This window comes from Podarcis gaigeae, assembly GCF_964106915.1.
Source record: "Podarcis gaigeae genome assembly, chromosome: 8".
Classification (NCBI taxonomy): domain Eukaryota; kingdom Metazoa; phylum Chordata; class Lepidosauria; order Squamata; family Lacertidae; genus Podarcis; species Podarcis gaigeae.
In genome coordinates, this window is record NC_139684.1 from 27436041 (window position 1) to 27450092 (window position 14052).

General features: G+C 46.2%; 1 protein-coding gene across 2 annotated transcripts in view; it reads left to right on the forward strand.

The window, feature by feature from the left end:
* NPHP4 (nephrocystin 4) overlaps positions 1 to 14052 on the forward strand; it is a gene marked incomplete at its 5' end in the record, with an annotated part of 89679 nt that overhangs the window by 34671 nt on the left and 40956 nt on the right. For both annotated transcript variants that reach the window (XR_014567415.1, XM_083752428.1), the window contains 2 exons: positions 7546 to 7728; positions 8697 to 8838. Coding sequence is in view for 1 of the 2 variants with exons in the window: in XM_083752428.1 (XP_083608554.1) it covers positions 7546 to 7728; positions 8697 to 8838 (325 nt within the window). The remainder of the gene's footprint in view (positions 1 to 7545; positions 7729 to 8696; positions 8839 to 14052) is intronic.

Consider the following 14052-nt stretch of genomic DNA (forward strand, 5'->3'; position numbering starts at 1 on the left):
TTGTCCTCAACGAAGACCCAGATGAAAGTGCCTTTGGCTCCCTCCCGGCATTCCCTTTGATGCTGCCAGATTTGAAAACCGTTAATTAGACACGGAGGTAACTCTTTAGTTAACTTTGCCCTAAATATTTCCAGGAGCAAATGCCATCGAGGAATTGTCTGCCCTTGGGGACGCCAGAACCAGCACCATTATGTTGGCCATTTGGCTGCCCCAGCAGCGCACTCTGCCCTTTCCCCCTTTTGGTAACATTTGGACGGCGGCCTGTGCTTGGCTCCGAGCCCCTTCCACTTCCACCTCACAGCTCCTCCGAAAGTAGGTGAGGAGGTTGGGAGGATCTGTCAGTCGTTAATTGAGCACTTAATTGCATATCTTTGTGCAGATTGCAAGCGCCACCTCGACACAGCCAGCTTCTCCTTGGCCTGCTCAGTCTCTCTCTCTCTCATCTCTTTTGCAGGCTGTGAGCAAGCTCTGAGTTCTGCACACAGTGGGCCCGTTCCTGAGCCTACTGTAGAGACAATGGGAGTTGTCAGGCAATGCATCAACCCAAGGCTTGATTTCCCCAGGGGCTTGGCAATGGCCTGAGATGTCATACCTGACCGTGCCGCTTGCCTGATTGTACAGCTGCGCAGTTGGAATGAGCAACCTTGTCTTGACAAATACATTGTCAAAAGTATAACAAATGAACTGGCTGTGGGTCTCCAGGGAAGGAACATCCTGTGTTTTCACCCTAGAGAAAAATTACCTCTCGCATTACAGTGTCACGGATCCAGAAAGGACTTAATAAGTGATGCTCTCTGCCCTGAGTCAAGGTCTTGCACAATGACACAACTGAGAGTATTTGGGGAGGGACCACAGCCTCTCTAAACCAACGTATGTCCTGCTGTTGAACTGTACTTATGAATAGGTTCCACCCTTCACCTCCCTAAGCCTTTGCCGGGAAGTCTGGGGTGGGGCACAAAATCCCATATATTTGCAAACATATTTTATGTATGTATTTATGAAACCAGGAATGCCCTTCCTGTCTCCGAAGAAGAAAAAAAGACACCCAACAGATTCCAACAAAAGCGTTGCAAGAAATCAAAATACAGTGGTACCTCGGGTTAAGTACTTAATTCGTTCCGGAGGTCCGTTCTTAACCTGAAACTGTTTTTAACCTGAAGCACCACTTTAGCTAATGGGGCCTCCCCCTGCTGCCACGCTGCCAGAGCACAATTTCTGTTCTTATCCTGAAGCAAAGTTTGTAACCTGAGGTATTATTTCTGGGTTAGCAGAGTCTGTAACCTGAAGCGTATCTAACCTGAAGTGTATGTAACCTGAGATACCACTGTACATTAAAAGAGTTGCCAAACAACAACAGATAAAATCAGCCAGGGTGCAGACAGTTCATTATATCCTACAACAGAGGGGGAGGGCTCTGGTCTTCCAGATATTGCAGGACTCCTGACTCCCATCATCCACTGGGCCATTGGCCATGGGGGCTACTGGGGCTGCTGGGAGTTGGAGTCCAGCAGTAACTGAGCATCAGTCAACCATGAGTCAAATGGTTGGTCTGCCTGGGGCTGTCTTGTTCACACTGGCTGGCAGTGTGTTTCCAGGGTTTCCCTTCCTTTCCTGGAGATGTCACTGAGGATTGGACCTGGGAAAGTGTTAGCTGGTTGTGGCTCTCCAGGGTTGTAGATGGGACATTCCAAGCCCTACCTGGAGATGCCACTGGGGATTCAACTTGGAGTCTTCTTTAGGAAAAGCATGTGCTCAACCACTGAGCCAGGCATGGCCAAACTTGGCCCTTCAGCTGTTTTGGGACTACAACTCCCATCATCCCTAGTTAACAGGACCAGTGGTCAGGGATGATGGGAGTTGTAGTCTCAAAACATCTGGAGAGCCAAGTTTGGCCATGCCTGCCAGTGAGCGATGGTCTCCCAAAGTCCATTTCTTTTTGCCTTCCTGTGCAATAATGCACCCACTCTCAAAGTAAAAAGCCGTTTTTGATTGCAACACCATTGGCGGTTTTGCTTCCGATGCCTTTCAAGGTGTTTCATCGATCATCTTCAGATTCTGAGCTTTGCAAAGGTGTCACATGTAACATGCTAAAATAAGTATATTAAATCTCTCTCTCACACACACCCTTCAGTCCATGGCGTTCAGTCTCCTTACTGACTGTGTGTGCAGGAAATACTGACTTGCAGCAGGCCTTTTGGAAAGCTCTAGAAACAGTGACCTCCAGAAGGAGCACTCGAAAGCTCTCTATTTTTTTCTTTCATTTAAAGAATTATTGAGGTCATAGCACAGAAAGAGAAGTGGCCTAATACACACACAAATGCTTTCTATGACTCAGAAGTAAAAACAAGCCAATTTCTTGCTCCTTTAACTCTTAAGAAGCTTGGTATTGTGTGTTTGTGTTATTTTTTAAAATTCTGTTCAGTTTTTGACACCTCACAGCTATGTTACTGTAAAGGAAATTGACCTGTAGAAGCACTGAAATAATATAATTACATGGGAGATGGTTGAATGGAGGATTTGAGGAATTAGAGTGAAAGAATAGGGGTAGAGGAAGGAATCTGTTGGGATGGCAGCATTGTGTTGTAGTGGGTGGAGGTGCCTTTATCCAGTACTGACCCAGTTTGTATTAGGGATTTTCTCTCTTGCTAATACCTGTATCCTGCTTCCAGACTCACTCGATCTGTGTGCTGATGACTAAGGAGAGCAAATAGAAGCAATGCAGTATTAATCAACAAAACTATGGGGCTTACATGGACCCGCTCCATCCCCTCTGTTCATACCTAGGCATTATTTGCTGAATGATAATATGAGGGAGGCTCGATCTGGCTTCATGCAGACAGATGGACCACAATGGTGGTTGATGGTCAGCTTTGCATAAACAAACCTGAGATATGCTTAGTTCTCATGGATGCGTGTGTTCAACTTCAGGTGGCAGGTGGGAGTCAGGTGCTATAGGGAATCCACATGATTCCCTATATAGAGAACACTAGCATGCCCACAAAAATGCTAGGCTAGAGCTATTTGTCATTTGGTTTTCTGTGTGAAGGCTGGATTTCTTTAAGTCTTACGAGTTCATCTCAAATGCTTTGGCCCAGACACATATTTATAGCCCAGACACTGAGACCTTAGGGCAGAAGGCAGCTGATCTGGTGCTCTCTGGTTGTTGTTGGATTCCAGCTATGATCAGCCCTAGGCAGCCTGGGCGATGGCCAGGATTTGTACAAGCTGCTGCCCAGAGAATGCCAGGGGGTGATGCTCTTGCCCTAGGGCTCCAATGATGGACCTTAGTTGTGCCTTCTCTCCTGGGAGGTCCATCAGAGAGGAAGATGTCTTGGTGTACTGTGCAGCCTAATCCAGGCTGTGGGTTATGTGACCTGATTCTCCTGGTTTCACACCCGGTGAACTGATTCATCCTTTTTGGAACTGAGATTCCAGGGCTATGAGATTGCCTGGGCAGGTGGCCCCAGCTCGGCTTCCCAAGTTGGGGAGCCGCTGTCTGCAAGCTGGGTCTCAACAGATGTGTGAGCAGGCGTAACTAACTCAAATCTTGAAAGGTCTGGTGCAATAACCCTGGAGCACCCATTTAAATTTAGGATTAAAGCAGTCTATTCATTTGTAAAACCGAGCCTGTCGCCTTTCAAATGTGCCTTTCTAATCTGTGCATGCAAATCTAGCAGGTTGTAATTATGCTTGATTAATTAACCTGGAATAAAGGAACATGATTTCTTCCCCCACCAGCTCACCACAGCAGAAGCAAATGGTGTATCCCCAGGATACATCAGCAGCTTAGCCAATCCCCCCCCCCCCGTGAGATATTTTGCGTGCTTGGAAGCTATTGGCTAGGGCTGGGATGACGCAAGAGAATGAGAACTGTCAGTGCATCAGAGAAATCTCATTGGTATTTTATGTGTACTGATCCCATGCCTGATGTTTTCCCCATACATAACCTGGGAGGGCACTGTGCGCCCATTGCTTCCCACAGCTCCACCACACTGTGAATACCAACCCAGTGCACACATTTTAATATTTATAGATAGGCGATTGTATCTCCCCTGTGGGTCAGAGAAGACGCCATTTGTGAGTTCCTGTTTTGAATTAGACATGCCAGGCTGTGGAAATAATGGAATTCACTTTCCTGCTGGATGGCACCTGGTCCTGCTGGGGGAAGGAACAGCTCCTCTCCTGTGCTCTGCATGTCAAATCCAAACCCAAACTGGTTTACCTTGCATTAAAATAGCTTGCATTATAAAAATAGCCAGCCTTTATTAACCAGCTCTGCCTGAGATATTTGGGGCCTGGTGTTTAGATAGTTGAAGACCGAGTTGTCTTGAATTATGATCATCAGGATGGTTTTTGAAAGTAATATTTGTGAAGCAAAAGGTAATCTTTGCTTTTAGGTTATGGACTTGTATGTCATCATCAATGACTGCTAGCTATGATAACAGTGTTCTATCTCCAATTGTTGGAGAAGGCATGCCCCTGAATCTTCCAGTAGCTGAGAATCACAAATGGGAGAGTGTGGTTGCACTCAGGTCTTGCTTGCGGGCTTCTCTTTGAGAGATCTAGTAGGCCACCCTGGCAAGAAAGCTGAAGCACTCTGATGCAGACTCTGGGCTCCACACCAGGTCCACTGCAACCTTTGCCCTTGAGAACCTGGGAGCTGGGGAAGGGTGGAGTGCCAGAACAAAGGCTTGATAACCTTTCCTGCCATGGTGAGGGGGTATGGCCTAGCTAAGCCCAGTGGGGCAGCTTACTCTATGGTCTTAACCCCTTCATGCATTAATTAGAGTTAAGCATGCTGGTCATATGAGGCTGATTATCCCAAATTATCCTCCATGAAAGAGGAGGAAGCAGCTTCCCCAAAGTGATCAGGTCCCGAGCGGGTGCCCCCAAGTAAGCCAGTTTGTATGCTGAGCTACCGTGATCAGGCTCCTGCACCAGACAGTCTGCCCGTCATATGAGTGTGAGATGTGCAGATTAGCATGCCTCCCAGCGCTCTAGAGTGTCATCAACAGCCCTTTTGCACAGCCCGGCCGTGGCTTCGCACTGAACCCAATTAACCCCCTACCCTCTCCTTTCTGGAGGGTGGATAATCCCTAAGCTGATTGCCTTTGTAGCTTTCGTAATGAGCAATTTACAGGGAGCCGGGAGAAGGATTTCAAAACGCTGGGACGCAGCCGTGAGTTCCTAGGCTTTTCTTTTGAGACCCTTCTGAAGAGTCCTTAAAACGGGGACAGCCTGAGCCTCCTGAGCCTCTCTAGCTAAGAAGCCAGCCCATAATGTCATATTCAGAATGGTGCTTCCTACCGGTGCAGCCCATCCTGTCCCTAAGAAAATGCATCACTTTCTCTCTGGAAGGTCAGGTTACTGGCAGAATTAGTACTAGAGCTCCAGGTACTGGAGAGTGAATCCTGATTGCTGGGGTTGATTTATGGGGCTAATATTAAAGTTGGTAAGACTTAGGAGAAAAGAAACAATTCTCTCCTCTTCAGTTTGAATGCCAAACTATCACCAGCCTTGCAGGATCTGCTTTGTTATTTTTATTATTGTTATTTCTTAGAACCCTGGACCTGCAACTAGAATCGGGTGCACAATACCAGCCAGAAGGGCAGACACGCATTAAGAAACAGAGCGCTTCTGAGCACATGCTCAGCCCAGGAATTGCGATCAGTTTCAGAAATTAACTCACAGTCATTTCGTACAAAAAATCCAATTCTGGTTCCTGCCCACATGCTTTCTTTGTCCCATCACTTCAATTTAGGGGGATAGAGAAGCCTATTAGTCATTGCTACTGTCAGCCAAGTGGGAGTCGCAAGCTCTCCCTGACCCACTGCGAAAAATCAACAGATCTATCAGTAGAGCTCAGTCTACCAAGTATCTCACCATATAAACTGCCCCGGACCCTGCAATCACCATCTAAGGCCTTTCTCTGTGTTCTCCTTCCATGGGAGGTCTGGAGGTTAGCAACCCGAGAACGGGCCGTTTCAGTGGTGGCCCCCCCCTCTTGTGGAGTGCTCGCCTAGGAGAGGCTTGCCTGGCGATTATTCCATACCCTTAGGTGCTAGGCAAAAACATGTCTTTTTTCTTGGGCCTTTTAATTATCTGAAGCCTCCTTGAGTGGGTGGGATGTTTAAATGTCACCATTTAAGAACAGAGTTGTCTTTTAGATTCTTATTTTACACCTCATTTCAATGCCTATTTATTCATGGTTGTAAATCACTTTGAGTTGCTTTTGTACAAAATATGAACCAAGCTTAATTATTGTTATTGCTGATAATACCACCTACCACCTACTCCAGAATCTCAGTGCTACAATGGCCCTTTCCCAGCCACTCTACCATAGACTGTGGAGTGGGAACACAGATAATGAAGGTTTTATTACACAGGGACATTGGTACAGTGGGAGGAAGTTGCCTTTGAAAAATCCTGGGGTTTTTTGGCTCCAGGATCAGCTTGAACATAGCACATCATTTTAGAAGCAGCAAGGAATTTGAAACTATGTATTTTTGGGAAGGGGCTTTTTTTGGATTATTGCTTGATTTTATCCAAAATCATGAATCATATTCACATTTAAAAGCTAACAGATTATTGCAGATAAACTTTTGTGGCCCACCACCTATTTTATCAGGTTCATGTAGTTGGCAGAGGCAGGAATATCAGTACATAGATGCTTACATAGAGTGTGGGACCCAGGGGAACGAGGTCACAGGGAGATTGTGTTCATATGGCTGCCACTGTGCTCTTTTTTAAAAAAAGCCATTCCCTTCTAACTTCTACATTGCCTGCACCTCCACGTATCATTGCCAAATTAAAAAGTACAACCAGTGTATCTGACCTAGAAGATCTGGAGAAGGGCAACCCAACTGGGGGAAAGTTGCAGCATTTGGGACTTCTTAGTTTAGAGAAAAGGCAAGTAAAAGGTGACATGATGGAAGATTATAAAATGATGGATGGCATTGAGAAAGACACTAGAACTCACAGGCATCCAGGGAAGCTGAATGTTGGAAGATTCAGGACAGGTAAAAGAAAGTCCTTCTTCATGCAGCTCATAGTTAATCTGCAGAGCTTCCTCCTGTGGGAGGCAGCGATTGCCACCATCTTGGGCAGTTTAAACAGAGCTATTAATTAATCAATTAATTCTAACATGAATCTTTTAGTTGCCTTAAACCACTGTCTCAAGGCGATTAACACATAATTATAAACACACACACACACAAAAGCAACAAATCCATAACAAGTGTCTTTTAGATTCTTATTTTACACCTCATTTCAATGCCTATTTATTCATGGGAAGGACCTAGCTAATGAAGCCTGTCTGAACAAAAATGTCTTCAGCCATTTCTGGAAAGCATGTGCCTGTCTTATCTCAACAGGGATGCTATTCCACAGATACCTGTATATATCTGCATAATCCGGAATGCATTTCTTGGTCACAATGGTGTGCGATGCTAAGAGTGTAACAGCCCCATGGAACTTAGATTTGATAAGTGATGTCTTCATTCTCACATCCATTACTCCCCCCCCCCCCGCACCCTTGAACCACAGACGCCATCCGTTACATCGCTGACAACGCCGGCTTACATGCACTCAATTCGCTGGGCTGTTTGGAACCCCTCACCGGACGCAACTTCTTCAAACGTGGTCCTGCCATTGCAAGGAGGAGTGCAACATAATCCAAGTCACGTTTTGGTTTACAAGACACCACCAGCCACCATGAGCTCAGAAGAGGTGAGTTGTGATCCCCAGAAACATATTTTGGGGGGAAGTATTGGCAGAGCTGGTGGTTTGGAGGCAACAGGCCCCTAGCCAGGGACATGGTGAAGCCAGTCAGCAAATCAGCTATAAAGAGCAGTCAAAGGGAGGAACCTTTTGAGAAAAAAATGGCAGAATTGGCACTACTACATGTGCCACATAATACCTATTACTTATTTGTCAAAATGCAATCATTTGCTGTGGCAGCACTTACACTTTGGAACTCCCTGCCCATTGCTATCAAGCAGGCACCTTCACTGTATTCTGTTTGGCTCCTGCTAAAAACATTTTTGTTTAGTCAAGCCAGGTGGTTAGAAAATCTGATGTGAAATTTAATCTGTTTTCATTTTAGCTTCTTGCATTTTGTAATGTATGGCAATTTTCTCCTGATTTTGTGGTTTTACATTTTTGTAAGCTGCTTTGAGGTTTCTTATAATTAGGCAGCATCTAAATTTTATGAACTAAATTAAAATAAACAGTCCCAGGGTGCAAAACCGACCAGGAGCATGTGCTAGGCTTGGATTCCAGGGATGCAAAGCCACATGCTGAGCATTGAACCTGGGACCTTCTGCACGAAAGCAGGTATTTTCTGAGAACCCCAGCTTCTTTAAGAGAGAAAAAGGAGTTTCTAGTCCTTAAGGTGTATGAACACCTGCTAAAATCTGAGAAGGCAGAAGGGCTGCCAAACAAGAACTCCAGTGGTTGGAATAGGGTGCAGAAAGTCTGTGCTTCTTCTACCCCCAAGGTCAAGCCAAGACTACATCAAATAGTAGAAATTGCAGAAATGTGCACAATTTATGCAGGTCTCAGAATTCTTGGGGCAGAAGTCAGATTCTTTCTATCCAGAACATTAGGATTTTATACTGTTCCACAGTGGCAGCATGAAGAATAGGAGAAATAAGGATGTCCTTGCTTCCTCTCCTCTCCTTTTTTCCAAATCCCAGGTGAAGCAGGTTGAATCCGGGACTGTTCAGTTCCACTTCTCCACTGGCTCCGAGGAGCAACCTGCAGTGGCTGGAAAACCCTCAAGCAGCACGAAGGGAGAGGCTCCTCTCTCAAAGAATCCTCCGCCCACGCCGTCCCCCAGTGAGTTCTTTTTCCAGATTGCTAACTCTTCAAACGCACAGCGGGACGTCTGTTCCACTCCAGAACTTGGTGGAGGTGGGGAGAGACCACTTAAAATGCGCAGCTGTAGTCGGGGAATTTTGAGAGATAAGGCCAACAACTTGGGCACTGCTTTCTTGGCGAGATTCCCACTCTCTTCCCAGCCTTTCAAGTGCCGCCATTCAGCTGCCTGCAGCTCGAGAGGCTGTTGTTTTTGGTGCACGAACGTGGGCTCCGTAATGGGAGACACGTGCTCCCGTGGCAGCCACACAAGCACTGTGGCTGGAGAAGGGAACACAGTGCCCTCCGTCAAGCGCTGCTAAGATGGAGTTGACTCATAGAATAGAATCATAGAATTGCAATCCATCCCCCTGTAAAGCAGAAATCACAACTAACTAATCACTGACAGAAGGCCATCCAACCTTGGCTTAAAAGCTTCCTGCGAAGGAGAGTCTACCACCTTCTGAGGTCATAGAATTGTAGAGGTGGCCCGCTGCAATGCAGGAATCGCAGCTAAAGAATCCCTGGAAAGGTGGCCACTACCTTCTGAGTTAGGCCATTCCACTGTCAAAAGAGCTGTTATTGTCAGAAAGTTGTTCCTAATGTTTAGTCAGAATCCCTTCTCTTCATATTTCGTTGCACTACAAGGTGGAGATTTCACTCCTGAGTTGGAAAAAGTGTTCAGTTTGTAATACAGTGGTACCTCTGGTTACAGACGCTTCAGGCTACAGACGCTTCAGGTTACAGACACTTCAGGTTACAGGCTCCGCTAACCCAGAAATAGTACCTCGGGTTAAGAACTTTGCTTTAGTATGAGAACAGAAATCGCGGTGCGGCGGCAGCAGGAGACCTCATTAGCTAAAGTGGTGTTTCAGGTTAAGAACAGTTTCAGGTTAAGAACGAACCTCCAGAACGAATTAAGTTCTTAACCCGAGGTACAACTGTATCTGGGCTAGATGTTTCAGGGATGTGCTCCGCTGGCCCCACTCCATAAGAACTTAAGAGCAGCCTATTGGATCAGGCCAAAGGGGGCCCATCTCGTCCAGCATTCTGTTTTTACAGTGGCCAACTGTATGTGGGTATCTTGCAGGCATGACCCAAACACCGCAAGAGCTCTCTCTCCCTTCTTGTGGTTTCCAGCAACTGGTATTCAGAAGCATTACTGCCTCTGATTGTAGAGGCGGAGCATAGCTTCCATTGTGGCTAGTAGCATACAATGGACCCCTACCCCCGACCAAGTGTTGGGAACCTTTGGCCCTCCAGATGTTGCTGAACTTTAGGTCTCATCATCCCTGGCCACCCTTGCTGGGGCTGATGGGAGTTTGTGATTCAGCAACATCCGGAGGGTCGAAGTTTTCCTACACCTGCGCTAGACAGGTGCTGTCAACACTTTCAACCAAATGTACATGGCAAAACTAACGTTTCTCCCTGTGGGATTTCCATCTTCCTCTGTCTGGTGCCTAAAATGGGAAATGTAATAATTCGGTGAACTTGGGCCCACAATGTACCGTATTTTTCGCTCTATAAGATGCACCAGACCACAAGACGCACCTAGTTTTTGGAGGGGGAAAACAAGAAAAAAAATATTCTGAATCTCAGAAGCCAGAACAGCAAGAGGGATTGCTGCGCAGTGAAAGCAGCAATCCCTCTTGCTGTTCTGGCTTCTGGGATAGCTGTGCAGCCTGCATTCACTCCATAAGATGCACACACATTTCCCCTTACTTTTTAGGAGGGAAAAAGTGAGTCTTATAGAGCAAAAAATGTGGTAGATTCAGGAACCTGGAGACCTATATTTCCCATCATTCCTTGTACTTGGGATGCTGTTGCAGTGATTCTGGGCACCAGAGGTAGGGAAAGGGCTGCAGGTGAAGACACCTTGCTTTTCTTGTTTCCATAAGTTTGAGAGAAAAGAAGGAGACGGTGAGGCAGGGAGCATTCCATATAGTAGCTGAATTATGATCTAAGATGGAGAAGCATTTTTGGGCTGCCACGTTCTGTTTAGATTAAATAGGAACATTATGAGTCACACGTTCTAGTCTTAGAAATTACAAACACCTTTGGCCATTGCTGGGTTGTCTCCAGTGCCTATGCTATTCAGAGTAGACCCACTGAAGTTAATGGGCATAACTGACTTGGGACCATTCATTTCAATGGGTCTACTCTGAGTTGAACTTACCTGGAGACAAGCCACTGGTTATATCTCTCCCTCTTGCCCAAAAGTCTTAGATAAGTGACATATTAACACCTGAGGCTTCCTTGAATTTACCGACAACATAACAAAAGCCTCCCCTTTCAAAAACAAACCGAAACATATCTCTGCAGATAGAAAACTAGCATGTTGGAGAACTGAGCTAGAATATTTCATCCTGACATGCTGCATTTCCCTAGGCAGGTTTTTTTTTTGGGGGGGGGAAGCGCCCTCAAGCATACAGCACGCCTCCTGAAGTCTGAGCAATAACTGCACCATGTAATTCTGCTGACTGCGAAGGCCAGATCCTAGACTTTATCATTCAGTCACTTAACAATAAGACAGGAAATTGCATTGAACTCTGCAACCTTACCTGGCTGGCTCCTGTTCAAGAACCAGCAATAGGAATTAATGCATTTATATAGTTTGCCTTTATCTGGGGTGGGTAACGTACAGCCTTGCATTAAAAGATGAAGTGAAGCGCTGTCCCACCGTTCATCAAAATCTGCTTTGCATTGCTCTTTTTAATCTTTCCCCATTTGTCTGTGGATGTTTTAACTGTATTCCTCTCAACTTAACAGCCTGTGTGAACACTCATATGCGCCTTTATTACCTTATTAATGTGGTGCAGTTACTGAATTTTTTAGGACTGTGTGCACTTGAGAAAGTGCCAGAGAGGATCCGCTGGTAGCAAAAACTTTGGTCTCCTAGCAAAGAGCCAGGTTCATTGTGGAATCAGGAATAGGATCCTCTTCATTTTAAAAAAATGGAATTAAGCACAATTTTACAAAGACTTGTGGGAGAACAGGGTGTTCTTAGAAGCTTGTGTGTGGCCCATGGGGCTTTAGGAAGTTACATATGATTACCCCAGGGAACCATTGTTCTTACGTTACAAAAGTAATTGTAAGGATTAGCTTGATGTGGTGGAAAGTGGGCATCAGAATGGCTTACAGCAGTCAAAGGGGGACACCTCTTCTGAATCACACCAGACATTTGCCCCTCATCCCCCTGGAGCAGGAGTGGGGTGAACTTCAATCCTGGGGGCCAAATGCAGCACTGCAGATTTTCATCTGGCCGTCAAGAGTCTCCTGAGTCCATGAGAGCTAGTGTGGCATAGTGGTTATAGTGTAGGACCTGGAAGACCAGGGTTCAAATCCCTGCTGAACAGTGAAATGCCAGTCACTGCCTCTTAGCCTAACCTGCCATGCAGGGTTGCTTTGAAGATAAAACGAGGAGGGGAGAGAACCAGGTACCCCACCCACCTTGAGCTCATTGAAGGAAATGCGGGATATAAATGCATGAAATAAATAAAATTTAAAAACCACACCCCTTACTTGCCCTGTTCCACACTCTTCTTGAGTTCTTTGTCCTGGCTGGAATGGAATAAAATACTTATTGCCTGCCTAGATAAAGCGATAGGGGGTGGGATATAGAAAATGCTGGCTTTTGAATAGCTAGAATGTACTCTATTGCACATAAGTAAAGAATGCACTCATTTTGGCCTCTGGCTCCACCAGGCATTGGCATCCATTTCCCAAAAGGCTGCCTACAAGGGATTGTTGCCCTCAGGGTGAAGTAAGGTCCCCTATCCCTGCCTGAAACTGAGCACCCATAATCCTTTGGGCTCAGAGTTGGTTTGCTCATGATTTTGCTGCCAAGATACATTTCAGTTTAGCTCTCCCCCTTCAAAGCATCCTTTTCAGAAGAGTCTGGAAGAGGCAAAATAATGTGATAGCATTTAAAGTCCTGGCTGAGACCTTTCCCTGCCTGAATATTTCACCAGCACTGAAAGTTCCTTTGGTAATCCTGATGCCACTGAAGCTGTCAGCTTGAGAGAAGCACTTAGGCTGAGAGATATTACGAACAATCCTCCCAATTGTCTTTTATTTCTTGCTGCAGCATTAGAAGCAGCAGCAGCAAAATAAGATGCACTTCCTCCGCGGGGCCACTAGAGCGCAGTGTCTCCCAGGCTTCTGCCTTGCTGGGACCTGTGCTGACCTATATTCTGTTTGCAAATGCTCTGGTTTCAACAAGAGGTGGGTTTCATGTGTTGTTTAATAGGTTTTAAAACCTGGAACTGGTGAGGGTCAATTGAAAAAAAAAAGTTTAATGGTGGCAATTTCACTTAGACTCTCCTTGACATAATCCTGAGCGGTAGTTGAGTTAGCCGTGCTGGCACAGGGGCGTTGGGGAGGGGAGCAGTAGCGCTTAGGAGACAATCTAGTTTATTGTGACATAAATGGAAGTGATCGAGGCACTGCTGTGCCACTGACATTCCTCCCCACAGAGGTAGTTCAGCAGGTCGGAATCAAGCCCGAATGAGAGAGGAGCGGGAGGACGAGTCCTCTGAGCGTGCTCTGCACACCCCTACTGCCTCTTCCAGCTGGGTCTCTGCTTGAGACAGAGCTTGTTGGGACTCAGGTCGGGCTCATTCCAGGCTGGGCTCCGCAGGGATGTTCGTAATCAGACAGCTGGGGTTCAGGACCAGGGAGAGCTCCCCATGGAGCCACTTTTGCCCAACACCAGTCTGGGCCTCTTGATCAGGACCCACAGAGCCTGCTTCACTCAGCACTAGTCTGGATGGACTACTTCCTGTTAGAATTCCTGCTCCATGATTGCAGTCATGGGGTTGTTGTCTATCACATGACGGTATATGCTTTTACTCCACAGAGTGGGAAGTGATAGAGACAGGATGTTTGTGTTACTGTGTTCCGTAAAGTGGGACTATTGTCCTTTGTTCTTTTTTTCTTTGCTGTCTGATGCTAGAGAGAGAGGGAGCTATGTTGCAGTGATCCGTGTGTGTTTATATGTAAATAAAGTAGATTAGCCAAAATGCTGAGTTGCTGAGTTGCAACTGCAAACTCTGCGGATCCCTAAGTGTGCCGATGTCTGTTGGCATCGGCCACTGGGATGTTTGGGCAAAAGAAAGCTTTTGAAGCTCTTGAACAATCAAGCAAGAGGGAGGGAACATGCCAGTTGGGCAGGTGTGTCTGCCAGGGTTCTACTTG